The following is a 27,467-nucleotide window of genomic DNA, read 5'->3' as shown; positions in this document are numbered from 1 at the left end:
GGCGGGAAGAGTCTCCCCCATTAGAACTGTTCCTGAGCATTCTGGTCAAGCTAAAATAACGTTTTTTGATTCATCAGATGCTGATAAGGAAGCAACATCATTCATTCATATGATACAGAAATGCAACAAAACTAGATGTGCAAGACTCTATAAGCTTGTTTCATACAAAAAAGATTAATTTATAGGTCGTCATGTTAAATTCGCAAAAGTAAGAATAGGGATGGACTCCAAATTGACATTTTTTGTCATACATATATTATTCAAACAGCGAAAGCCAGAATATAAGTATTGCCTCGAGTCAACCTATTTTCATCAAAAACAAAACAAAAACTGCCATTCTAAGGTTGCAAAGATCCACATAAAAAGGGATTTAAGGACATTCCAGCATAGGCTTTACTCAAGTTTCACTTCTCTATTTGGAGGATCCAATTGCAAATAGGAAAACGGCTCAGTTGGTTCTTCCCTGCAAACAAAACATGTGATTCAATTAGCAGAATTAAAAAAATATATACTTCAAAAGTAAATGGCACATCCCATTAAACTTTACACTGAACTATTATGTATGTGAGTCCCTAGAATTGAAAACCTTGGCCAAAGAACTAATTTAAGTGGAACGTCAACCGCCCCTCTCGTATTCTACGTGCTGGATTACACGTCAATTGCCTTAACTTACGGTAGAGAAAATTACCAAGTTTCAAGGAGAACCACATACAATAGAATGAAAGATCAAACATACCCAGGTTTTGAGCGCATGCACTGCCAGAAGAGCTTAAAAGGCCCCGGAACAGTCTTAAATGGGTTGCCTTCAAAACATGCCTACAAAGTATACAAAAAAGATAAATCAAGAAAAGTTAGACAATGTTGAACCTTCACGGCCAAGCAAAAACCGATTCCAGATGAAGAGTTTGCTACCAAGAATCTCTAAGGCAAGCAACGGCGCTAAGATGATAGGCTCAGAGAGTATGATACTCAACTCATACATCATGAAGGAAAACGTTGTTTAAATCATCTCACTATGCATTTTTACATTTCATTTGTGACAGATCTGTTTTGTTGTTAATAGATTTAAGTGTACTTATTTCCTAAGTAAGAATATGTTTGTTCTACAGATCTATCTATACTGCTACAATTTTTTGAAGGGGAGTTATATGTTGTTCTTAAACAAATCATTCCCTGGTTCATTAATTATCACGTCTCACATAAGCCTCCATTAATTGTTTTTAAAATGTCTCTAAAGATGGAATTAAACATGTCAAAAGTTAGTGGTGCACAACTCACCCAAAATATATACACAAGTACAATGCAGGAACTCATTCAGCCAGAAGCCATAGAGAAACATTTAAACTTAAAATTTATAAGCTCACCTCTCACAAAAGATCCAAAGCAGCACCAAACAGATGGAATTAAAACAACAAATGCCAAAATTCATGGTCTCAGCACAGTGAATCATTAAAAAAAATCCAAGTGCTTCTACCATCTTCAAATCCTACACCGATTCAGGATCTTCTTAATGGACATCAATCACATGATCAACAGTAAGAACGAAGAAAGAACCTATAGAAATTAAACCCATCCAGCAAATTGGAAAAGAAATCAAAATAAAGATAATGTCCTGCCCTAGAATCCTAAAGTTGAATCCACTAAGTATTCAATATCAATTTACTTAATTGTGAAATTAGAATTAGATTTGAGTTGGCCTCGTCCTAGGTTGGTGTATATTGATACACTTATAAAGAATTAAAAAGAAAGCACCAAAACTACCACTTCACCTCAAAAATCCAAATATTAACACCAACCCATATACCCACAACAGTTCTTTAACAGAAAGTATGTATGTGGGTACAATTATAGCATTTAACAAACACACACACAGTATAAGTATATATGAAGATTCTAAGGGGTTTGATTTAAAAAAGAGGGGAATAGAAATACTTGGACGACATCTTCGGCTCGATCGTTGCATCTGTGTGCCTTTGGCTCTCGGTGATTTTCCCCTGATATGCCCCAAGGGCTCTCTCTCCTCGGTACCGGCCTCTCACTCATCTTCTTTCTTTCTTCTTCTTCTTCTTCTTCTTCTTCTTCCTCCCCCTCTCTTTCCTCTCTCCACTGGATGGATGAAGAAAATGGAGAGCACCTGGCCATAGTAATTTGGATCCATGTTTTTATATATACTCCGTATGATGGATCCATTATCATCCGCCAATGGGTCGGGGCTCACCAGTGTGATGCGGATGCCATGCTAGATTATCGGATTCGGATCTAGTTCCAATCAAATTTCGATCATGGATTCATGTCTAATCTCAATTCTTAACCCTAGTTAGGTTGGACAGGAAAAAAAAAAAAAAAAAAAGTGTTAAAATTAACTTTTTAGATATTGTTTCCCTGATGAATTCAGGTGTTGATTTAGTTAGGATGAGAAATAACTGAATATGTTTATACATCAAATTCTATATTACTAAAGAATTAAATAATAAATAATAAATATTATATAATGTCTCCGAATTGACATGCTTATCATTTTTTAAAATTGATAATTAGGTGTTCTGATCAAATCCGTGGATGACAATCAGATCTAAGGATTAGAATTTTTTTAAATAGTCTTATATTATAATTTTTTAATCATAACCTCAATAGATAATGTTGAGGTTGAAATTCAATACGGTACCGTTTTCCTACAAGGAAGAGAGGAGAAGATCGATGAACCTTGACGGCACCGGTGTGGTGCCTGTCAAGAGCTCTCCGACGATCAAATTAGTCACGGGGGTCTAAAAAGAAGGAAGGGATTAAAATAAGTCAGGTTTTTTTTTTTTGGCACCAGAGGGAACAGTACCCTTGGGGGAACAGTACTCGCGGGGTACTGTTCCTGAATAGTTTTTTTTTTTTTTGCACCCGAGGGAACAGTACCCGCGGGTACTGTTCATGAATAGTAATATTTATTTATTTTTACACCCGAGGGAACAGTATCCTCGGGTACTGTGCATGAACAGTACCGGCAGGTACTGTTCATGAATAGTAATAATTTTTTTTTTTTTTTTTTTTTTTTTTTTTTTTTTTTTTTGCACCCGAGGGAACAGTACTCTTCCTTTTATAAGGGAATAAATTATACGACTTTCACTCCTTAATAAGGGAATTGAATTTTACGAGTTTTACTCAGCTCGTCCCTTTAGTAAGGGAATTGAACTTTACGAGTTTTACTCAGCTCATCTCTTTAATAAAGGATTTTTATTTACTATCCCTTATTGTAAGGGGATATTAATTATGGGATTCATCCAGCCCAGGTCCTTGTAGTACAGGACATTCATTTATTATCTCTTATATTACAGGGATATGGATTACGGGATTCATTCAACCCGGATCCTGATAATACAAGATACCTATCCCCTATAGTCCAGGGATATGGATGACGGGATTCATTCAGCCCGGGTCCTTGTAATACAGGACACTCATTTACTATTCCCTTATAGTACGGGGATACGGATTATGGGATTCATTCAGCCCGAGTCCTTGTAATATAGGACACTCATTTACTATCCCTTATAGTACGGGGATACTACACGTATAAACTAAAAGGAATTTTATTAAAGACCATCATTATTAAAAACAAAGTAACACGTGATGGAGCTACCCTCCATTTAAAATGATTAACTAAGATGCCCCCAGTTTTTATTGTGAATGACTTGAGAAGGCTAATTCCAGCCGCGAGACAATTTCTAGTCAGTATACTCATCTGAGTCATTCTCATGATATGTGCTGTCACTCTGGCTGAAGAACGATTTCTTATATTTGGTATTATTTTCATCCCTGGCGAGAGGGGCTGGCCTCTTCTTATCCTCTCCTTCCTTCCGTGCACTCATGGTGTCTTCAGCGTTGATGTGTTTTTACGCTCTGACCAGCAACTCTATCATGCTGGTGGGAGGTTCTTTTGATAAGGAGAACAAGAATCTGGAGGTTTGGAGTCCTCCTATGAAAACTGTCAAAGTTACCTTGTCGTCCGCCTCTTCTACCTGCAACATCTCTGCGTTGAATCGGGTGATGTATTCCCGAATCGACTCTTCCTTTTGTTGCCTCACGGTAAACAGGTAGGTAGCCGGCCTCCTATGCCTCTGACCTGCAATGAAGTGGCTCACAAACTGCTTACTCAATTCTTCGAAGGTGTTGATGGTTCCTAGCTTCAACTTGTTGAACCAAACTCTCGCTGATCCCTTAAGTGTAGTGGGAAAAGCTCGGCACATGATTTCATCTGGCACAGCGTGTAAATGCATAAGAGCTTGAAAAGTTTCCAGGTGATCGAGGGGATCTTTGGTCCTATCGAAACTTTCGAACGAGGGCATCATGAACTTGCTAGGTAGTGGACATTTCATAACGGCGGGGCTGAAAGGCAAGTTGGTCCTTTATACCAGATCATCTACGACGGCAGGACCTTTCCCTTTAATAGCCTGCATTACATCTTCCATTTTCCCCTTGAGATCCTTGATCTGCAAGTCGAGATGGGTAATTTTCTTTGTCTTTTCCTTAAGATAGAAGCTATGCTTTCAGGAGGTCGGGAACTCCGTAGGAGAGATGGGTGAACCACCTCTCTATGTCGGGTTCCCACCTGGCTTTGTTCCACTTCAGTCTCATTTTGGGGGGAATGATTATCCGTCTCTTCAAGATTTTCATTACCTCCGTTTGGACCTGAGAGATCTTGTTCTGGAAAGTTTTGTTGAGCCGGTGGAACAAGGTGTTGCAAGAGCGTTGCATTTTGCTGGATCAACTGATTCATACCTTGACTCAGAGTTTGAACCTGTAGTTCCAACGCTGCAAGCCGTGCCTGGTCGTTTGAGACGTCTAGGTTTTCACCTGACTCTACCCTTTGACCAGATCCCTGCGACGGTGTTCCTTCGGTAACCATACTGGACTGCAAACGTATATACCCGACGAGTAATTAATTGATTCAAGGGAATCGTGATTCCCACAAACGGCGCCAACTGTTGAGGCTGAAATTCGCACAGTCCGATACGATACCGTTTTCCTGCAAGGAAGAGAGGAGAAGATCGATGAATCTTGACGGCACCGATGTGGTGTCTGCCAAGAGCTCTCCGATGATCAAATTAGTCACGGAGGTCTAAAAAGAAAGCAGGGATTAATAATAGTTTTTACTTCGTACCTTCTTTAATGGCTTGATGCCCTATTTATGGTTGTCGATTGGAATCAAAATCGTTCCGCTGATGTTGATGGTTGACCTTATCTTTCGCATGTGCGAAATCATAGGAGATTTATTACCAGATTTGTCGGGATATGATTTAATCCTTTTGACCTTCTCCAGTTATAGTATGATTATTCTTACTTGTTGAACCACGTCAGATTTGATTTCATTATCCTTGATAATGAAATCTAATCAATCTTATGGAGAGTAGGGTAGGTTTATATTTTTTCCTATTAGATAAAATTTTAATTTGTCAATATTAATTAACATATTTAAATTATTATTAACTAATACATCCTTATAAAAGTTAAAACATTAAATAATTATTATTTAATTTTAGTTTAAAAGATTATTAATTAATACATTCTTAAAAATGCATATATAAATCTGAATTACAGATCAAAACAGCACGGTCTGGATTGAAAATTTAAAATTAAATCATCAAAATCTAAAGTTTATATTGTTAATTTAAGAATAATGCAGGGAAGGTTATTTTTTATATACTACACATATTTTGAAACATAAAAGAGGGTTATTCTATAAATTTATGACATGTTTGGTTCACTAGTTTAAAATTTTTTGTTTAGAAAAATAGCTGTTTTTATAATTGTCGAACAAATTTGTATTTTTCATTATTTAAATGGTGACAGTGTCTCTGTGATCGAGGGTCTTCGTCAGCTTCCTCCGCAACCCGCTGAATTTATGACATGTTTGGTTCACTAGTTTAAAAATTGTTTTTAGAAAAATAGCTGTTTTTATAATTGTCGAACAAATTTGTATTTTTCATTATTTAAATGGTGACAGTGTCTCTGTGATCGAGGGTCTTCGTCAGCTTCCTCCGCAACCCGTTGAATTTTCAACGTTCCAAGATCCTCTTTTTGCTACCAACCCATCAAAGCATAAACTAAGCACAAAAACCAGAGGGACAAGAAGAAGCAACAAAAATGGGAGCTTTGACAAAGCTGATAGACTCCATATCCTTCCTCTTCTTCATTTTCACACTTTAAACTGTGACTCTGTGACCTAGTGAGAGCAAAAGCTTGTGAAGTCTTCTTCTTCAGCCTCCTCCGCAAACCCGTTGACCTTTCAACGTTCCAAGATCCCCTTTTTGCTACAAAAACCCATCAAAACCTATACTGAAACAAAATCCAGGTAAGAGAGAGCGCAACAAAAATGGGGGCTTTGATAAAGCTGATAGACGCCATACTGTTCCTCTTCTTCATGCTCATCGCCATCGTAGCTCCGCTTATGGACGCCCAAACCTGCCTACCTCTGGAATACTTCCCCGATTTCCTCATCCATCTCAAGGACTCGTACGCCACTGACTACGGCGACTATTTGGTCACCGAGAAGCCAAATTTCTTCGTGGGCCTCGTTTGGCTCGAGCTTTTCTTCCAGTGGCCTCTCTCCCTCATCAATCTCTACGCCATTGCGGCTGGAAAGTCCTGGTTCGGTACTACTTGCTTGCTCTACGGAGTCTCTACTTTCACTTCTATGGTATGTTTTCCATTTCTCTTTGCCCCTTTTGATCTGTTACATACAACATAATATGGAAGATTGTTGGGAATTGTGTAGTTTTGATCAGATTTCTATTTGAGGGTTGAATTTTGTTTTATTGTTATGTGGGAAAATGCAGAAAATTTGCAGTGTGTTTTAGTGCTCTAATTGGTTTCTTTTAAGGAAAAATTGATTCATTCATATTGACTTGTAGGAGGAAATGATGGGAGATAAGTGTGATCTGCCTTGTTTGTTAACATGTGTATATGTGTGTTTGTGTTGTATTATATATATATTACAATGTCAAGTGGTATACGGTAAAATGCATAAACTTTGCAATGAGAGTTTTAGTGGTGTCTTTGGTCTCTAGGTAAATAAAAGCTAGCTAATCCATTATTGTCTGAGGAAATTATGGGAGAGAAGTGTGATTTCAGAATCTGATCTGCTCTGTTATCGTTGAGGGGCTTCCTCCAATAAATTCTGTTAACTAAAATGAAGAATATTAATTCCATCTCTTGTTTTCATATTTCTTCAAACTAAGAAATGGTTGCCAAGGTTGTTCTGTGGATATAATACGTTTGAGCAAGTCTACAATTATTGAAATTGCATATCAACTACCTAGTGCTCTAAACCGAATAAACTAACAAGTAACTGCTCATATGCTTGCCACACCAGAAGCTCTCATAATAAGCACCATTGGTGACTAGGTGATCCTTATTGATCTATATATACATACATGGGGAGTTTGAGGAGTAGAGGGGCTTTCCACAAGCAATGATGGATTATAAATTCGTGAGGTCATGAGAGAACTTCAACAGGTCTACCTAATAATGCAATAAGATAACTTCTTTTAGGATATAGAATGGTTGGATCACCACACATCATACCCTCGTTAGCAAATGGGAGACTTCAATGGTGGACTTACCATCTCATTGCCGTGGCACATCCACGAGATCACTGCTAGAATAGCAGGATCCTTCTTTCCTTTTTTAATGATTTTTCATTTATAATGTGAAATGATAAAACTTGCGTAATGGACAATGTAGTTACAGCTGGAGGATGATTTAACCTTTGTTAGTTTTATGCATTTCAGGTTGCCATATTAGCAGAACTGATGTGGTCCAATAAAGCATCAGATAAGCTGTTGATGATCTACGCCCCTTTCATGGGTTTTGCTGCTTTAGCAATTTTGCGCGGCCTGCTGCCTCACTCTGGCAAGACATCCGCAATTGGCAAAAGACCTGCGTTAAATAAGAAGAAGAGGGCTTGAAATAGTTTGACTCAGCAGCTAAGCTTTTGTGTTACTTTTTCTCATTTTAGGAAATATTTTATTCCAAATCTTCCAGTTGGATGATAAGGTTCATTTTGTATTCACTGAAGTAAGGTTTTAGACAATGGTCTTTTTTAAGTTTTGTTATAAAGCATTATGGAATGATAGAATTGAACCAAAGATGGTTTATTAACAGTTCCTTTTTTTTCTTTTTTCTTTTTTCTTTTTTCTTTTTTCTTTTTTTTTTTTTTTTTTCTAGTTATGAAATACATTTGTGTTTGTTACTTTGTTTGCATGAAAGTACAGCCAGGTTTATACTATGGATTGATACTCCATGATTGTGGGAGCTTTATACTTAAAACAGTACCATTTCAGATGTTTGTGTGATTAATTTGAACTCAAATTACTAGTTTGCTTTTTGTGTGGTGTGGTCATTCCTCATTGAAATTTCAATTTTATTTTATTTATTTATTTTTTTTTGAAGATTACAAAATTACCCATTTAAATTATGTTTGTTGGGAGTAAGTTTTCAATTCTAACCATTATGGAACGGAGGGAGTATTTGCGAGTATTTGCTTTACAGCGTAGGTGAAACTGTGATGTGAAATTCAATAATGAAGATAAGATGACAAGATGGTTTCCTTTTTCATTTGTTGTTATACATGTATGTCTCGGAATTGTCTTTCCAATTATCTTCCATATCCAATGCTTAAGCAAAGTTATCCCCCAGAAGCTTTAGAACAAGCCTCGTGTAGAGGATCATGCCACGTCATGGCGTATGTGGCACCATATATTAAGAGAACATCTGGCCAATTCGAATAGGACCATACATAGTCCTAATTGGCACATCTTTGGCATCACCAATAGTCTCGAGCTACTTAGTATTTGGGGATTATTGAACTCGCGAAGGGCAAGGGATTTGTTACCCTTCACCCTCCGGAGGTGAGGCCCCGCTCCAATTGGGTGGGTTTCACCAACCACTCCCTATCGTGTATGAAGTTCTCTTCTGTAGAAATTTTTTTTGTACAAAGCTACTGAGTATCTGGCAATTACTCAACTCGCGAGGGCAAGGGGTTGTTACCCTTCGCCCTCTAGAGGTGAGGCCCCCCTCCAATTGGGTGGGTTTCACCAACCACTCCCTCTCATAAGTTTTTTTATATATTAATTAAAAGTGATTTCCCGTGAACTCTAGACCTACAGGGTTGGGGGCACTAAAGACTTGACCCTTTACCATTCGGGTAATACCGCCAGACTCAGCTATTAAGTTTTGATATCATAATATATCATGAGTTTGACTTTGTGTTCATTTTTTTACCTAATGTGACCTTCCCAAATTTAGATCGGAGAAAACCAAACTTATTCTTTACGTAGCTACTTTAACTTGATAATTAACATTGAATTGGGCATCTCAAACTATAATATAGGATTTTTTTTTTCCTTTTTTTTTTTTTTAGCGCTGAAAAAAAAAAAAAAAAAAAAAAAAGAAAAAAAAAAGAATGGTTATTGGAGATATTTTCAGCAATCTCTATCACAAATTTTATCAAGGCATCATTTCCATAAGTTAAATATTTTTGATTAAGTGGTACAATTAAATTAACATTGTTGGAACACAATTAAAGAAACTTCAATAAGATATTATATTATTAGTGTCATTAGTCAATTATATTATTTATAAAAAAATTAGACATTATAATTACTATTTTAGGCATTTTAAAGTATTTTTGCGATCAATCACTTTTTTAGGTCAACAAATTTAAATGTCCCGGTTAAGTTAATTACTCCGTATTTCATTTTGCATTTAATTTGAAATGACCCTCGCATCCCCACTCGTTTTTTAGACTTTCCCTGAAGATCGTGAAGGTGAAACGCGTCATCTACAGCTTTTTGAAGCCTCTATGTGAATGTTTTATGAAATTTAATGAAAGGACCACAAAGACAGAACAAGGAAATCCCTGACCGACGCAAGGAAAACTGCAGCCTCACAAAGGATGACCATAGAGTCGTTGCCAAACACCCCTCTGCACCTCCTGCTTCTCGAGCTTTCGCTTGTGCTTATATGCTAGCACATGCGTCACTACTCACCGTCCGTTTACATTAGATTAATTCCACGTCCTAAGGCTAAAGTACGCCGCTCCCCATTCATATATAAATATTGCAGATTTTGGAATTATATATAATCTGATATCATCGTTTGATTCGCAACGTATTCTGATACTCCATTTCGCTTAGAGAGAGATTCATCTGATCATCATCTTCCATCTGATCAACAACCGAGGTAAATGTTCCTAAATTCTCCATATGGATTTGTCAAAGAATCGATAATTGTCTCATAAGTCAAGGTCATGGTGGAATTAGTCTAAGAAACTGTGTCCTTTATCTTTACAGTTTTGAATATTTGTTGGTTAATTGTTTGATCTCTTCTGGGTTTTGAATATTATTGATGTATGTTGTTTGGTATCAAAGGAATTGTAGGTATTGGTTTGGCAACCTCTTGACTATTGTCTTATCATTTTTTATTTTTTAATATTTTATACTTTTTAGCTGATCTTTCTTGTTGAATGTGGGTTTCATCTGAAAATCTATTTGTATTTGAATTGGGAACTTAAACGGTTTAATTGATTGCCATTGAATTGATTGAAGATTAGAACGTTTGGGTTTCTTTAATTTGAAGGTGGAGTTCAAGATTCAATGTAACAGGAATTATTGTTTTGGAGATAAACATGGTTGCAAATTAAGAAACGAGTTAAAGTATTTGTTACTTGAATTCAAATTCGTTGATGATAATTCTATAAATTTCAAGAATGGTGCTTCTTAAGCTGTCTCACGCACACTAGCAATTCAAGAATGGTGCTTCCTAAGCCCATAGTTATTCAAGTTTCTGCTAAAACATTTATCTTTCTACGCATTCAAGTTTTTACCTTCATTGAATGTTAAGATAGTCTTCATTAAGTTGCCATAGTTGTTGTTTAGTTGAAGCTTTCTAGTACTGGCACAGTGGCACTTAGCATTGTCATCAGAACTCTTCAGTCTTGATCAAAGATAGAGGATGGAGGTTTTACTGTCAGTCTTTGGTTTTTCTTTGTTCCCTCCTTGCCCACGAAAATGATATAAAAGAATTCTGTCCTTGCATCACAATCTGGCTATTATGTAAATTTTTTGTATCAATTCATGGATCAGAACATGATCAAAACATGGTTTTTGTGGAGTGGGAATTGGGAAAGGTGTAGAAGCTTTATCCTGATTGCACAAATAAATTGAGAAAATTCGACCCGTTTGATATCCTATTAAATTTTTTAATTCTGCTAAGTTTGGACAAATAAAGCTGTGTACTTTGAAATAGATGAAAAGTGGCTAAAATTTATATGAATGAACTCCTTATCCAAAGTTGATTAAATTCATGACGTGGCATTTTCTTTTGCAAATTTCTTGCAGCTCAGTATGCAACAGCAAAAGCAAAACACAGAGCACAACATCTCAGTTACATGGAGGGGGAAGAAGTTTATTCTGGAGATGGATTCAGCTGCTACTCTCAAAGAGTTAGGCCACGAACTGCAGAAACTGGCTGATGTCAAAGCAGATACTATGCGGCTCATTGTACCACAATCTTCCAATAAATTTCCGAAATTGCTGTTGCCTTTCTCAGATGAGCACTCTGCTCTAAGTTTGCGAGATATATCATTTCTTGAGGTACCATTCTTTACTATTAATCTATGGTCAATAAATATTGCTTTTACATCATGTAACTAATTCTTATAATATGTGCTTGTATTTTGCGCTTTATTTTTTTTTGGTTGATGGGGGGTTAAGCAAGCCATTTATGGCAGATACACACTGCTGACTTCTTATACAGTTTTACTTATATCTCTTCTTAATGTAAGACTAGTTTCATGTGATCTTTTATTTCTTTTGAGATAGATTTGTTGGCCATACTTGATTTGAATCACATCGGCGTATGAATACACACACCATCAATGCATGCAAAGGAAAACTGACCGCTTTGCTTATTTTATTGTGTGCTTGGTTTTCTCAAGCACGACTGTCCTGACTTGAATCACATCAGCGTATGAATACCCTATCGATGCATGCAAAGGACAACTGATTGATTTGCCGTTTTTTTTTTTCGTGTGTGTGTGAGCACACTTGTCCTGGATGTCACCGTTCCCATTAGTAGAATTGTATGGCTTGTTATGACAATCATCGTAGCGAGTAAGAAAGCCTGAATAATCATGTCTATTAAATGAAGTGTTTAGTAAAGACTGAAATGACCATTTTTGTTGAGCACTATTTTTTATAGGGGTACAATTGTCAGTACTACAAGCCTACAGCATATATATATATTGGTTAAACTAGGGTAGTCCTGAACTGATTTTTTATTTGTGCACGTGCACTGTACAAAAGAAGGTAAAAAGTAGCTGCAAGCCTGGACTACGTTTGCAATAAATTTTAGAAATAAAAGTTCGTTCTTCTTTCCACATCTCAGAAGAGCAACATTGTTGTTCTTGTTTTATAACTTTGTAAACATGTTTGAGAATTTCTTATTGGTCTCGTGTGGTCATCAATTCTTGCATTCTCTATTTCAGGGGAAGTCTATTAGGATGATGGGAGTGCCTGAAGTTGAGGTGGATGAAGTCCTGCAAAATGCAAAGGCCGACCTGAGGATAGCAGGATTTGAGCAAGAGGAGAAGAGACTAAAGCAAAGAATGTTAGATAGACCGCATACTTCTCTAAAACTTCCACACGGACAATACATCTTTTGTGATTTCCGCACACTTCATATTCCAGGACTAGAGGTATAGTCAGGCTTTGCTGAAATACTTTTTTTTCTGGCTTTTACATACATGATTTTTCTCTAATTTACTTGTTTTATATTCAAGTTGTATAAGGAAACATGAAGCATCAATAACTTTGGGTTTTAGATAGATTTGGTATTCTTGGGGGATTTTTTCGCCCTGTGTGCGCTTGTGGTTTGGGAATCTTTTTTTCTGGTTTGGGGGGGTGTTGCGGGGTTTCCTTTAACTAAAATTCAACCATTATTGCGATTTTTTTTAAGAAGCCAGTGGCCACCACTTCGTACACCATTTTCCTATATAACTTGTTTGCATCTAAAAGATGTTGCTTAGGGAGGAATAGTTGTGATTGTAGTGTGTGTTTTTTGGGCTATCTAAGACATGAGTGACTCCCTGTTCTGTTTTGACAATGGTAAGCAGTTCAGAAATCATTTTTTTTTTTTTTTTTTGATAAGTAGAAATCATTTAAAAGGTCACATGAGTTAAGTTGGTTGAACCAAGGTTTGATGGATTAATGATCACCTTGTTGCTGAAATATTGGACCATTCCGAAGTGGGATGTCAATGGGGTTACAGATCTTTCCTCGACTGATCTAGGACCTAGTATTTAAAGTGCTTTGAGAGGCAACTAGCATTGTGAAAGAGGCATTATCTTTGTAAACAGAAAGTGGCTCCTGTTAAGGGCATTCCTTTGTAGTATTCTAACTTCTATTATGCCCCTTCTTCCTTTAAGTTGTCGGGATTTTTTTTTTTCTTTTTCCTGGTTGGTAAAAGTTGTCGGGATTTCAAAGGCTTGAGAGCCATGGCTGCTGGTTGGAATTGATATATCAGGTGAAACGGGTATCATTTTTACGATAACAGGTTGTGTGTTTGGCATTGCAGTCATGTAGCTGGATTTCTGGGCTAAATAGTTATGCAGGGGAAGGAAAACAGACTCTTACCAAGAGCAGTACATATTAGTCTAAGTGGATCTAAGGCTTGTAAAGATTCAGAAATACTTCCTATTCAGGATAGGCTAGCGGATATCAAGCCATCTGTAGTCAGGCAGATAGGATCTGAGGTTGAATTGGTCTTCCATCGCAGAGGGGCGAGCTGGCATTTCAGGCTGCCTTATTTTCTCATCCAGGGCTTGGCTGTTACAAAACAAAGTAGGGGGCTATAAAGTGGAACTAAAAATATGATACGGTGATTTGGGATTCTGAACTCTGGTCATTTACATGTGTTTTTCTGAGGTAGTGGATTTTCAGATTGGGGAACTCTTTTTGTAAAGTAGTGCTAGTATCTGACTCAAACCCTAGTCCTCTTATAAAGAGCACCCCCTGGCCCTGGATTCCACCTAGAATACGAGGTCATTGGCAACGAATCATAAAGAATTCAGATATCTTCCCACTGGGACGTTAAAAGTCTCAAAATCTCTTATCTTTATGTTCGTCAAGAGCATGTTTATTGTATGTGCTTGTTCCTGTGATTTCTCTGTTCAAGTCTTGCATGTGTCCCCTGCTCAATAAAGCTCTATGTCTTTCCTTCTACCTTTTTCGGATAGGAATGAGCTGGTCTGTTTCTTGAACTGCTTACTGACCCAGTTGTTGCTGTCAACAGTTGAATCCACCGGCCTCTGAGGCACTGAAACGAATGCATATGCTTGCTGCAGATCCAGGAATAGTTTCTATCATGAATAAGGTAGTATCAGGTGCCATTTCTTAGTTGCAACTGTACCATTTACATAATGTTTTCTGTCAGTTCTGATATGGTATGTTCTTTTGTATTTCTTAAAAGCATCGTTGGCGGGTGGGAATTATGACTGAGTTGGCCCCAGTGGGCTATGTTGGTGTGAGCCCCAAATGCATTCTTGGTTTCAACAAGGTAAGGGTCAACCTCAGCATGAGAGAGGTGAATTTATGATATACACTTTTCTCTTTGTTTTTGGTTGTTTTGACTCCTGATTGGTGTTCCAGAATCATGGAGAGGAGATATCTCTACGTCTGCGAACTGATGACCTCAAGGGTTTCAGGAAATATGAGAGCATCAAGAAAACTCTTCTGCACGAACTTGTGAGTTGTAAGCTTTACTTTGTCATGAAATATGTCAAATCTCTTTCTCATGCCCATGTCTACATGTGCTGTAGCTTCATTTTTTTGCATGACCATTTGGTGAATAATTAGGAATGACTATCAAATGCACTTATTTGGTTCTTATATTAATTTTAGGCTCACATGGTGTACTCTGAACATGATGCAAACTTCTATGCTCTAGATAAACAGGTATATATGGATGTGCCTCTCTCTCTATATATATATATCTCCACGTGAATTGACTACATCACTAGGGCTTGGTTTTCTCTTGATTGAATCCCCCTCCCTTATTTCTTGCAGCTTAACCAAGAAGCTGCTAGTTTAGATTGGACGAGAACAAGAAGCCACACCTTGAGTGGAGTCAGGAACTCAGAACATTATGAAGAGGAGTTTTATGTTGATAGCAATAGCAATTCATCTCATAAGCTTGGGGGGAACACATCAGTTCAGCTGGCTAATGCTCGTGCATCTTCAGTGGCTGCTGCTTACCGCCGTGTAGCAGATGCATCTACTAACATATTGACAACACTTCATGTACACGAGGAAAGGGACCCTGATGATTCTGGGTTTGGTACTGATGAAGAACCTGATCATATGGAAGCTGTGGATAAAGAGAGAATGGATATTAAAAATCAAAACAATGCTCAGTTGAAATGCATTGACGAGCTCGATCCTGATGACTGCTACAACAGTCAGAAAAAGTTTGAGCCCTATCCTGATGATACCGAGGGTGGTGAAACTATGGATACTGAACCACATTTAGAATCCATGGAAAACAGGATCTCCTCGGAATCAGATCATGATGATGTTGAGATGACACAGATTGTACCTCCTTTGACAACTGAAAGAAAGTTGGCAATAACTGAGTCATGTCAGGTACCTGATCCTGATGATTCTCAAGCAAATGGAGTTTCATGGGCTGAGCCTGATCCTGATGATGATTTGACACCTGGGCAGGGAATTTCTAGAATACAGACTGATGAACTTGATCCTGATGATGAAGAATTACAGAGAATTCAAGACCCTGTTACTGTCTTTTGTAGTCGTCTGCAGAAGGCCATTGAGATGTTGCGATCTGAAGTTAATCCTTTGGAGGCTGGCACAGTCTTGCAAACTTTATTTAAGATAATTAGGTAAACTTGTACAACTTGTATTTCATATTCTTTGTGAAAGTGTTCCTAGTTGTTAACCCATTGTATTGTTGACAAAAGTTGGAATTCCTTTTATTTATGCAGGAATGTCATTGAAAACCCAGATGAAACGAAATTCAAGAGACTCCGCAAGGTGCGGTATTTCCATGTCATAATAATAAAATTTTTTCCCCTTGATTTTTTGTTTTAAATATCATATTTTGCTCATCAATCTTCTTATGTATTAATGGATTATGTACTGCAGGCTAATCCCATAATTCAAAGACATGTTGCAAATTATAAAGGTTTGCCTCTCTTCTCAATCTTAAATTTTGAATTAATTGAATGCATGAATGTCCCAAAACTAAATGCAATTTCATTGGTCAGTTTGACAATGTCAAATTAGTCAATTCAAATTGAAATTTTTAAGTCATCCATAATTGTTTAGTCAAAACGAGAATTCATTTGATTGAACCATCTAGTTTCCTTTGTTTACTTTGGGACATGTCTGGCTTCAAGATTTTGATTGACTGAAATTCTATTTCCATTACACTTGATTCGATTTTATCTTGAAAATGCCAATGCACCCTAGAAGGTCCATCCAAACCTTAAATCATGCTGGCCGAACTTATAATTAAAAGCGTCTGTCCTGTAAATGCCATTTGAACAATGCCTGTTTTCTGCTTTTTGTGATTTACAGCTGCCATGGAGATTCTTTCATTGATTGGTTTCCATGAAGATGCTGTGTTGGATGGAATTGGGAATTCGGAAACTTATTTAGTGTTGAAGCGGAATGATCCAGGCTTGTTGTGGCTTGCCAAATCCTCCCTAGAGACATGCATTGCTTAGTATTTTGTATGTGGAATAACAGTAGCAGCAGATGCATTGCTTAGTCAGTTAGCATTGTATGTGGAATAACAGTAGCAGTACAATCAAAATTTGTGACAGAAAAGCGTGGAGAATAATTATGGTATATGTATCAATCATGTATTCTGCTGTGTATAAATACATTGTAGAGTTACAGAATTGTACATTCGATGTTGTGACAAATTATCAGGTAAATATTACATGGTGGTAAAGGCTTGGTTTTTTAAGTTGGAAAGTCTTTTTTTTGGTTTAAAGTTTTTCTTCTTATTATTATTATATGGTTTGAGTTTAGGTTTATGAAAATTTACCATTATACCACATAGTGATCTTTTTTTTTTTTTATGGGAAGGCACATGGTGATCTCTTTAGTATTCCTTATGTGGTATATAATATATGATAAGAGTATTCGAGTCTGATGGTGTGGATTCAAAATCAAAATAGTGGTCTTTTCACTTTTTTGCTTTGTTTGGTAGGAATGAATGAAGAGGTGTGGAGTTTGCTTTGTTTGGTAGGAATGAATGAAGAGGTGTGGAGGTAAGATGGGAAGGAATTCATTATTTGGAGGGAAAAGATAACCAGAGGATGATAAGTGGGATTGTTATAAAAAATTTAAATTATAATATTACTATTTTGAATTATACAAGTTTTAAATTATAACACTATTTTTTATAAATTGTAATATTACAGATAGTGATGGATATAATGATAAAAAATAATTTAAAACCCTCCCTTCCCTTCTTTCTTTACTAACACAATAAAAAAAGATCTAATCTGTTTTCTAGTGATGTTTCATTTATTCCTTTTTTTCATTTCCATCTAAATTTTTCTTTCCCATGTCACATAAATGAGATGAAATATCAGTTTTGCCATGGATTTTAATTAAGCAACAGGCCTACCACTGTGGGGTTTTTCTGATTTTTGGGTTGGGCCCATTTGGGAGGCCATGTGCGAGGCCTATCAGTGGCATGCATGTGACCATATCTCAGTCACAGTCAGTTAAGCGGGACTAGAGTGAAAAAGACACGTCACTGACGACCAACGAAAGACAGTACACAGTTACGAACAGTACTAAGTTCATTTCCGACAACGAAGATTGAAAAAAACAAAAACAAAAACAAAAAACAAAACAAAGAAAGAATGAGAAGTAATCTGTTTTAGGAGCATATTAAACTCGATATAATAATATATATTTAATTAACTAATAGTACAGTTATATAATAAGTTAAAAAAATAAAATTGTAATCAAAATTCATAAAAGTATGTAAAAAAAATTAATTGCCAAAAGAAAATTCAGAAACATAAAATACAGATACTAAAAATCATTGCGGCAACAAATTTTTATTTTGTATTTTTATTTTATTTTATTTTATTTTATTTTATTTTTGTGGCTTGATTTATTCCAAAACAAAAATATGGTTGGTAACTAATTTATTGCAAAATGTTTAAATATTTTTTATAAATTGTATTGCCCAACAAGATATAATCATATAACCATATAAATTCCATTGATAAATTTATAGAGTAAAAAAAAAAAAAAAAAAAAAAAAGAGAGAGAAAAGAAGGATACAGCACATATATTATATATGAGTGCAAAAAAGAAAGTTTTTAAGAATAAAAAAAGAAAATGTAAGAAGAAGAAAATAAAAAAGGAAAAAAATATGAGAGAAGTTTGAAAGGCAATTCAAAAATTTAGGATTTGATTGAAGAAAGAGAATGCAATTTATTTATTTATTTATTTATTTTTTTTTTTGAAGAATATCAAAAAGAATTTGAAGAAGAATAAAAAGGAAAGAAATAAAAAATTAGGGGGATTTAAAAAAAAAAAATTGAAACATTTTGTAAAACTATACAAATTTTAGGCATACATATATAAAAATAAAAATAAAATAAACCTTATGCTTCATGCTTGGTAACTGATACTCCATTTATGCTGCGTTTGGTGGGCATGAATGGAATAGAATGGAATGTCCATCCCAATCATTCCTTTGTTTGGTATGTAATTTAAAGTGGGAATGACCGTTTCATTGGAATGAATTTCACAACTAAATTTATGGAATGGTCATTCCATTCCCAAGTAAATTTTTTTAAAAAATCAACTTCCCAAAAACCCACATATTCCAAATCCAAAAACTACAATTACCTTTTACCATAACCATCTCTGCTTTTCACCAACACCACCACTACCACCGCCTTCCACCACCACCACTGCCACCGACTTTCACCATCGTCCACCGCTTTCCACCACCACCACCGACACCGTTTTTCACCATCGATATCGCCTTCCATTGCTGCAACCACCGCCGTCGCCTCCTTTTACCACTGCTACCGTTGCCACTGTCGCCGCTATCGCCTTTCACCACCACCACCACTACTACCGCTTTCCACCACCATCACCACCACCGTCATCGCCTTTCACAACCTTCCGCCACCGCCTTTCACCATAGCCACCGTCTTCCACCATCACCACCACCTTCCACCACTGCCACTGCCTTTCACCACTACTACCATTTTCCGTTACCGCCTTCAATCACCACTTCCTTCCAATGCCACCACTGCCATCGCCTCACACCACCACCACCGTCACCGCCGCCATCGCCTTCTACCATTGCCACCACCTTCTACCACCATCGCCTTTTACCACCAATACCATTTTCCACCGCCACCACCACCACCACCGCTACCTCCACTGCCTTCTACCATCGCCACAATCACCTCCATTGGCTTCCACCACCACCACCGCCACCGCCTTTCACCACTTTCTATCACCACCGCCACCACCTTCCCACCAACACCATCGCCACCGCCTTCCCACCTTCCATCACCACCACTACTACCACTATCGCCGCCACCGCCACCCCTTCCACCACCACCACCACTTTCTACCACCGCTACCTGCACTACCTTCCATCACCGCCACAATCACCTCCATTGGCTTCCACCACCTCCACCTACAGTATTATCTCCTTCCACGACCACTATCACACTATTGCCACCGCTTTCCACCAACATCACTGCCGCCTTCCACCACCACCGCCACCCGCCGCCTTCCACCATTGCATTCACCGTCATCTTCTAACATCACCATTTCTACTTTCCACCACCATCCACCACCACCACTGCCACCATTTATTTTTAAAAAATTATTAGAGAATGTCATTTTATTAATTTAATTTATTTGTTACTAAGAGGGATATTTTGGAGAATTCAATTTAAAATTTATTCCATCTTAAATTTTAAATTAGTCTAACCAAACACTTGAATAGTTATTATTATTTCATTCCTATATATTTCATATTTACAACCAAACAATATAATGAGAATGACAATTCCATTCCATTCCCATTATCATTACATTCCTACTTGCATTTCATTCCATTCATGCACACCAAACTCAGCATTATTGAATCGAAACCTAATAAAATGGAATGTTAGATAAATTGAGAATTTATTTATTTTTATTATTACTTATTTTTTAAAAACTCATTGAATTTTAAGTCTTGTGTGAAATATCCATCACTCCAAATTTTATACTTTTTATTTTTATTTTTATTTATTATTATTTTTTTAATAAGTTGAAGCAATTGTATTTTAAGCAGTTTGAGTTATTTTTGTGGTACAATAAAAGAATAATAATTGAATTATTTTTATTATAAAATAATTTGGGGTGTTTAGCACAAGGTAAAGTACAACAATACTCCCTGAAGTTTGCCAAAAAGAACACACATATGAAACTTAACCTATTTTGGGACAAAGACACTCCCTCAAGTTTGATACAGTTACCAAAGACACCCAATGGTAATGAATTGACATTTTTGCCCTTTTACTTTTATATTGACCAATTTGAATATTGAAATGACCTTTCTAACCTCAGACTCAGACCCATACCCATATCTGTCCTTCTCTCCTCTCTGTTCTCTCTTCCTCCTCTTGCCGCCCCAACACCAACACACACACATAATATGAGCAATCCACACACACATATATACACACACATAAACTGCGGGTTCAAGTTCACATATTTGCATTTCATGATCCAACAAGTCCACCCCTAAATCCATATAGTGTGTTTTCTTTGCAACGATCCTGCAAGTAGTCTACCAGAAACCAAAAATATATTAAAATCACTAACAATCTAAATTAAAGGCACATAAATAGCTTCTTGATCTCATCTGCACTCCACATCATAATCAAGCCATTGCACATAATTTATTAATCCTAAACCTTCGTTTAGTTGTTGAGAGAGAAAACGAAGTAAAGAAAATATTTTTTCTTTTTTCTTTTTTTTTTTTAAAAAAAAATCTAGTACAGAAACGCAATGAAAGTGCTAAACCAGATTAAAAGTGGAATCAAGCTCAGATCAATAAAAATAATAAAAGTCCAACGACGTAAAAATTTCTATTCGTGATTCAGAGATCTGACAATGCGCTCATAAATCAATCTATATCCATACATATATTTATATATATATATATATGCGTGTGTGTGTTGACATGTATATATGTTGATCCTTCTACTATATATATATATATACATATATGTATATATATATATATACATATATGTATATACAGATACATATTGTTAATAAAAAGATTCTGTGTATCTTATTATAACCGTTGTATACTGATTCTTACCGTGATTCTTACTGTGATTATATCTTAATCACAATTGTATAGCTGTTGCACAATAGCCTATAAATAGGCTCCTTTGTACATGATCCAAACATAATTCAACATACATCAATTATGTATTTCTCTCATATTGCATCTTTGTCTCTCTGACTCTGTTAATCAACATGGTATCAGAACTAGAGAGACAAAGATGATAATGCTATGGAGTACAACGAAACAAATTTTCTAAAATTTCTTCGCCGACATGGCATGATCTCTCACTCTTCTTATCCTGGCACATCCCAACAAAATGGGTGGGCTGAACATAAACATAGGCATATCTTAGACACTGTTCGTTCCCTCTTAATATCCAATTCATGTCCTGAGCATTTTTTGGGGGAAGCAGCTCTCACTGCCATATACACCATCAACCGTGTTCCCATGCCTATTATTGAAAATCAATCTCCCTATGAACGCTTATATGGGATCTTTCCTGCTTATAATCTTTTCAAAGTTTTTGGATGTACTTGTTTTGTCTTACTTCAGCCTCATGAACGTATCAAATTAGAGCCTCGGGCTCGTTTATGTTGTTTTCTAGGTTATGGAATTAAACACAAAGGATACCGATGTTAGGATCCCATTTCTAGATGTCTTCATGTCTCTCGTCATGTCATTTTTTGGGAACACAAAATGTTCTATTCTCTCTCCAAATTCCATCTATCTCCATCTTTTACTCCCTTATTCTTTACTGATTCTTTAGTTGAACTCTTCCCAGACGACATAGATACAATATCTTCATCTAAGCTTCTAAACACTATCTCATCTACTCCAGAAACAACGTCTTCATCCTGCTTCATTTGATGGTCCTGCTATTGAATCTTCTTCATTAGATACCATTACTACTGCTCAACCTCCTCGCAAATCTGATCGGGTAAGAAAACCTCCTAGTCATTTACGTAATTTTCAGTGTCTCTACTATCATGTCTCATCATAAGCCTCAATCTTATCGTGAGGCTAGCTCTAACCTCTTTTGGCAGCAAGCTATGATAGAAGAACTTCAGGCTCTCACAGAAGCTCATACTTGGGATATGGTTGTTCTTCCCTCTAACAAAATTGTTGTTGGCTGTAAATGGGTTTACAAAATCAAAACTCATTTTGATGGTTCAGTAGAATGACATAAAGCTTGTCTAGTTGCAAAAGGCTTCACCCAATAATATGGCGTTGACTATAAGGAAACATTTGCCCCTGTTGCTCGACTTACTTCTATCTGTAACCTATTGGCTGTTGCAGCAGCTCGTAAATGGGAATTATTTCTATGCCTTTCTCAATGGTGATCTCACTGAAGAAGTATATATGAAACCTCCTCCAAGATATGACCATTCTCTACATCAAGTCTGTAAACTCCATCGAGCACTGTATGGTCTTAAACAAGCTCCAAGAGCTTGGTTTGCAAGATTTAATTCTACAATTGGAGATTTTGGATTTACCTTAAGCTCATATGATTCTAGCCTTTTTATCCGCAAGACTGACTCTGGTATTACTTTTATCTTATTTTATGTTTGTTGATGCGTAAATCCTCACGACTCAGAACGACGGCGTTTACCTGCAAAACAAAGGGACGTCACTTCGAATGGCACCGGTGGGGTGCCAGCCAAGGACCCTCTGACGATCAAGTTAGTTTTTGTAATCGTATCACATAATAACTATGTATCTTTTATTTAGGAGTTTTTTCTCATCCCTTTATTACCCGGTAGGATTTCCTTCTTATAATCGCTCTCCCTCGGTTTATTTGCAGGATCAGAGGAAATCTGTATATGCAAGATTGTAAGAGATCTATTTGTTGCCATATTTGTAGGGATATGGTTTAACCCTTTTGACTTCCTTGTGCTAGGATTATCCTTACCCTGTTGAACCACGTCGTCTTTTATTATCCTGGATAAGAAATATCATCATTCTTATCCAGTGAAATCATTATATTTGATAACGAAATATTATCGCTCAAAATTAAAAGGGGTCTGGTCAACATTTAGTTGCCTTTTATCGTTAGGTCAAGGTAGGTCTATTTTTCCCTATCAGTTGTCCCTCATTCCCAAGCTTGCTTGTCTAGCTTTGGGAATGTAATATATATATATATATATATATATATATATATATATATATATATATATATATATTTCTTTTTGCCCTGGAACAGTACCCCGCGAGTATTATTCCTGCGGGTACTGTTCATGTGAACAGTAGAAGATTATTTTATTTTATTTATTTATTTATTTTTGCCCTGGAACAGTACCGCGCGGGTACTGTTCATATAAACAGAAGAAGACTTTTTTTTTTTTTTTTTTCTTGCCCTGGAACAGTACCCTGCGGGTATTGTTCATATGAACAATAGAGTCTTTTTTTTTTTTCTTTTGCCCTAGGAACAATACCCTGCGGGTATTATTCCCACGGGTACTGTTCATGTGAACAGTAGAAGAATTTTTTATTTTTCCTGGGAACTCTTCCCTCGAGTACTATTTTTAGTACCTTTGAGCAATCTCCTCGCGAGTAATATTTTTAGTACTTTTGGGTACTCTGCCCCTGGGTACTATTTTTGATACCCTTAGGTACTTTGCCCCTGGGTTTTTTTTTTTGGTACCCGTGGGTACTCTTCCTTTGGTAAGGGAATAAATCGGTTAGGTCGTCACTCCTTTAATAAGGGAATTAAATTTTACGAGCTTTACTCAGCTCATCCCCTTTAGTAAGGAATTTTTATTTACTATCCCTTATAGTACGGGGATATTAATTACGGGATTCATTCAGCCCTGATCCTTGTAGTGCAGGACATTTATTTACTATCCCTTATAGTACGGGGATATTGATTGCGGGATTCATTCAACCCGAGTTCTTTTAGTACAGGACATTTCTTTACTATCCCTTATAGTACGGGGATATTGATTACGGGATTCATTCAGCCCGTCCCTTTAGCAAGAGAATAAATTTTATGAGTTTCACTCAGCTCGTCCCTTTAGTAAGGGAATTAGGTTTTACGAGCTTAACTCAGCTCGTCCCTTTAGTACGAGCTTAACTCAGCTCGTCCCTTTAGTAAGGGAATTAATTACCACATAGGTATAACACGTGAGAGGGAGGATCATTTTTTGACCTGACCTTTGTAGGTTAAGTCTTGATCTCTGATGACCATACTTTCGTCAGTTAGGCCCTGGTCTTGGTCTCTGATGACCAGACTTGGGGTGACCGGGCACTGATTTTGAATAACCGAGCCTTTGTAGACTTTGGGTAATCAATTCTTAATCTTGGTTGACTAGGCCTTGGTTTTGGATAACCAAGCCTTGATTTATGATAACCAAGGGTTGTACCTTTCTCGGTGTGTAGAGACTTACCTGGTAATGGTTTCGGAAGATCGAGCACCGGTCTTAGATGACTAGTGCCCCCGAGGGGTCGCTAAAGGAAAAAGACTGAAAACCCGACTAGCTCGATACACCAAGGTATGTTAATTTTCTAAACCTTGTCATCATATGTAGATCAACTATTGATATCGTGTGATCCACTATTCTATCCCCGATGCTGGGATCTTGGGTGATGACCCATTCTATGGACGTTTATACAACAGAGGGGGTGTCTGGTGCTGCAACAATTTACAGTTGTCTAAAAATATTAAATTGTGTTAGAAAGAATTATTGAAAATTAACCTGCAATGGATTGTCAATCCAAAATTCTGCATAATCTGAAGTCGACAGGCAATTCCTGCAAGGGAAGAGAGGTGACGACTGTCGTCTGGTAGGTGGAGGCTTAGTGTCCAGCAACTAGCTTGATGTTTGGTGGATAGGGGCGTGGTATCCAACGGCTGACAGATGACGATCTGGTGGCCAGTACCAGATGATGGTCTGGTGGCCAGTACCTCGTTGGGTCCAATGATCGCCCTTAACTTAGGAACCTCCTTGGGAATACAGACCTCATGGGATTTTGAGGGACATTGAACTTCTTGGACCTGAAGGCCTCGATACATTCTTGGGTGTAGAAGGCCACCCTGATTGCACGAACGGACGGAGTAATGAGACTCCGTTGCTAGAGACATCCTTAGTAGTAAAGGCTTTACTAGTAGGTAGAGACCCCCTTGTTGGTGATGATCTTCTTGATGGGTAGAGACCTACCCATTTATGTAGGTACAGAAGGACCAGGTCTTAGTCTTCAACGGTCAGGCCTTGGTAATTGGCTGCTGTCCGATACGAGATGGAGTCTGGTCTTACACGACCAAACCTCAGTAGTGAGGGGACCAAGCATCGCTAGATGGAAAACACCATATTAGACGGCCTGGGTCGACGTGCCAAATTTTGATTATTGTCATCATACACTGGGTGGCATCACGCAACCCACTGTTTTGCCCCCAGTATGATGGACGGGTAATCAGGATGTAGAGTCCCGTCCTTATTTAAGAACATGGAAACTCGTTGTCAACTGAAGACTTTGGGATAATTTCCATGATCGGAAACTTTCGTCTTGTCGTCCAAGCCAAGTCGCGTCAGGATAATTATTTCTTCAGAGAACTAATCGTTCCCACAGACTGCGCCAGCTGTTGATGCGTAAATCCTCACGACTCGGAACGACGGTGTTTACCTGTAAAACAGAGAGACGTCACTTCGAATGGCACCGGTGGGGTGCCAACCAAGGACCCTCCGATGATCAAGTTAGTACTTGTAATCGTATTACATAATAACTATGTATCTTTTGTTTATGAGGTTTTTCTCATCCTTTTATTGCCCGGTAGGATTTCCTTCTTATAGTCGCTCTCCCTCAGTTTATTTGCGGGATCAGAGGAAATTCGCCTGTGCAAAATCATAAAAGATCTGTTCGTTGCCATATTTGTAGGGATATGATTTAACCCTTTTGACTTCCTTGTGCTAGGATTATCCTTACCCTATTGAATCACGTCGTCTTTCATTATCCTGGATAAGAAATATCATCATTCTTATCCAGTGAAATCGTTATATTTGATAACGAAATATTATCGCTCAAAATTAGAAGAGGTCTGGTCAACATTTAGTTGCCTTTTATCGTTAGGTCAAGGTAGGTCTATTTTTCCATATCAATGTTGATGACATGATAATCACTGGCAATGATCTTGCAAGGTATCTCTGCACTCAAAAAATTTCTCAGTCATCAGTTTGAAATGAAAGATCTTGGGCACCTCCACTATTTCCTGGGCTTGGAGATTCTTTCTGATTCGGATGGCTATTATCTCTCCCAAGTGAAGTATTCTTCTGACATTCTTGCTTGTGCTGATATCACTAATTGCAAGACAGCTCTTACTCCACTTGAGACTAATGTTAAGCTCACTCCTCTAGATGGTACACTCCTCAGTGATGCCACATTGTATCGACAATTGGTTTGCAGTCTGGTATATCTCACTGTTACTCGACCTGACATCTCTTATGATGTGCATCTTGTCAGTTACTTCATTTCTGCTCCTCGATCTACTCATTATACTGCTGTACTACGCATTCTTCGATACATTAAAGGGACTATGTTTCATAGCCTTCACTTTTCTACTCATTCTTTACTTGAGCTGCGTGCCTACTCTGATGCTGATTGGGCAGGTGATCTAACTGACCGGCGTTCTATTACTGGCTTCTGCTTCTTTCTTGGTAACTCTCTTATTTCTTGGCGTAGTAAAAAGCAATCTGTCGTTTCCAGGTCTAGTACAGAAGCTGAATACCGTGCCCTTGCTGATTTCATACAAGAACTTATTTGGCTTCGATGGCTCCTAATAGATATGGGTGTTTCTCATTCTAGTGGCACTATTCTCTATTGTGATAATCAGAGTGCTATTTACATTACTCATAATGATGTCTTTTATGAACGTACTAAACACATTGAAATTGATTGTCATATTGTGCGTCAACAAGTTACTCGGGGAACCATACGCCTTCATTCTGTAACTTCCGCTGATCAAACTGCTGACATCTTTACCAAAGCTCATCTGCCAGGTAGATTTTGGGAATTAGTTTCTAAACTCAAATTGGTTTTTGTTTTACCACCTTGAGTTTGAGGGGGAT

At 37.4% G+C, this 27,467-nt stretch overlaps 3 protein-coding genes across 3 annotated transcripts; 2 read left to right on the top strand and 1 right to left on the bottom strand.

Moving 5' to 3' along the window:
* Window positions 1–155: 155 nt before the first annotated feature.
* On the bottom strand, window positions 156–2,150 carry LOC132308745 (uncharacterized). The gene is made up of 3 exons (XM_059806949.1): window positions 1,933–2,150; window positions 737–816; window positions 156–463 (listed from the first exon to the last, which is right to left on the bottom strand). Exons 1-3 carry the CDS (start codon window positions 2,140–2,142, stop codon window positions 394–396), a joined length of 360 nt encoding a protein of 119 aa, XP_059662932.1. The 5' UTR covers window positions 2,143–2,150; the 3' UTR covers window positions 156–393.
* A 3,823-nt stretch (window positions 2,151–5,973) lies between these two features.
* Window positions 5,974–8,313, top strand: LOC132308743 (uncharacterized). The gene is made up of 2 exons (XM_059806947.1): window positions 5,974–6,682; window positions 7,776–8,313. Exons 1-2 carry the CDS (start codon window positions 6,359–6,361, stop codon window positions 7,950–7,952), a joined length of 501 nt encoding a protein of 166 aa, XP_059662930.1. The 5' UTR covers window positions 5,974–6,358; the 3' UTR covers window positions 7,953–8,313.
* Window positions 8,314–9,877: 1,564 nt separating this feature from the next.
* Window positions 9,878–17,034, top strand: LOC132308742 (uncharacterized). The gene is made up of 11 exons (XM_059806946.1): window positions 9,878–10,227; window positions 11,385–11,639; window positions 12,533–12,742; window positions 14,338–14,418; window positions 14,515–14,601; window positions 14,694–14,789; window positions 14,946–14,999; window positions 15,111–15,943; window positions 16,046–16,094; window positions 16,206–16,245; window positions 16,641–17,034. The coding sequence occupies exons 2-11, from the start codon at window positions 11,391–11,393 to the stop codon at window positions 16,787–16,789; spliced, it is 1,848 nt and encodes a 615-aa protein (XP_059662929.1). The 5' UTR covers window positions 9,878–10,227; window positions 11,385–11,390; the 3' UTR covers window positions 16,790–17,034.
* The last annotated feature ends 10,433 nt before the right edge of the window (window positions 17,035–27,467 follow it).

This window comes from Cornus florida, unplaced genomic scaffold (assembly GCF_030987335.1).
Source record: "Cornus florida cultivar Cherokee Brave unplaced genomic scaffold, ASM3098733v1 CherokeeBrave_3.0.0_Hap2_Chr05, whole genome shotgun sequence".
Taxonomy (NCBI): domain Eukaryota; kingdom Viridiplantae; phylum Streptophyta; class Magnoliopsida; order Cornales; family Cornaceae; genus Cornus; species Cornus florida.
Note: the sequence above shows the minus strand (reverse complement) of the source record. Positions and strands in the feature narration are given on the sequence as shown.

Bases quoted from the DNA above. Each gene is read 5' to 3' on its own strand.
- LOC132308742 (XM_059806946.1), top strand. From the start codon at position 11,391: ATGCAACAGCAAAAGCAAAACACAGAGCACAACATCTCAGTTACATGG. The intron at 11,640-12,532 runs GTACCATTCTTT...TCTCTATTTCAG, and splicing joins GAGATATATCATTTCTTGAG to GGGAAGTCTATTAGGATGAT. The intron at 16,095-16,205 runs GTGCGGTATTTC...TATGTACTGCAG, and splicing joins AATTCAAGAGACTCCGCAAG to GCTAATCCCATAATTCAAAG.
- LOC132308745 (XM_059806949.1), bottom strand. From the start codon at position 2,142: ATGGCCAGGTGCTCTCCATTTTCTTCATCCATCCAGTGGAGAGAGGAA. The intron at 817-1,932 runs GTATTTCTATTC...TATACTTTGTAG, and splicing joins GAGCCGAAGATGTCGTCCAA to GCATGTTTTGAAGGCAACCC. The intron at 464-736 runs GTATGTTTGATC...TTTTGTTTGCAG, and splicing joins TGCATGCGCTCAAAACCTGG to GGAAGAACCAACTGAGCCGT.
- LOC132308743 (XM_059806947.1), top strand. From the start codon at position 6,359: ATGGGGGCTTTGATAAAGCTGATAGACGCCATACTGTTCCTCTTCTTC. The intron at 6,683-7,775 runs GTATGTTTTCCA...TATGCATTTCAG, and splicing joins TCTCTACTTTCACTTCTATG to GTTGCCATATTAGCAGAACT.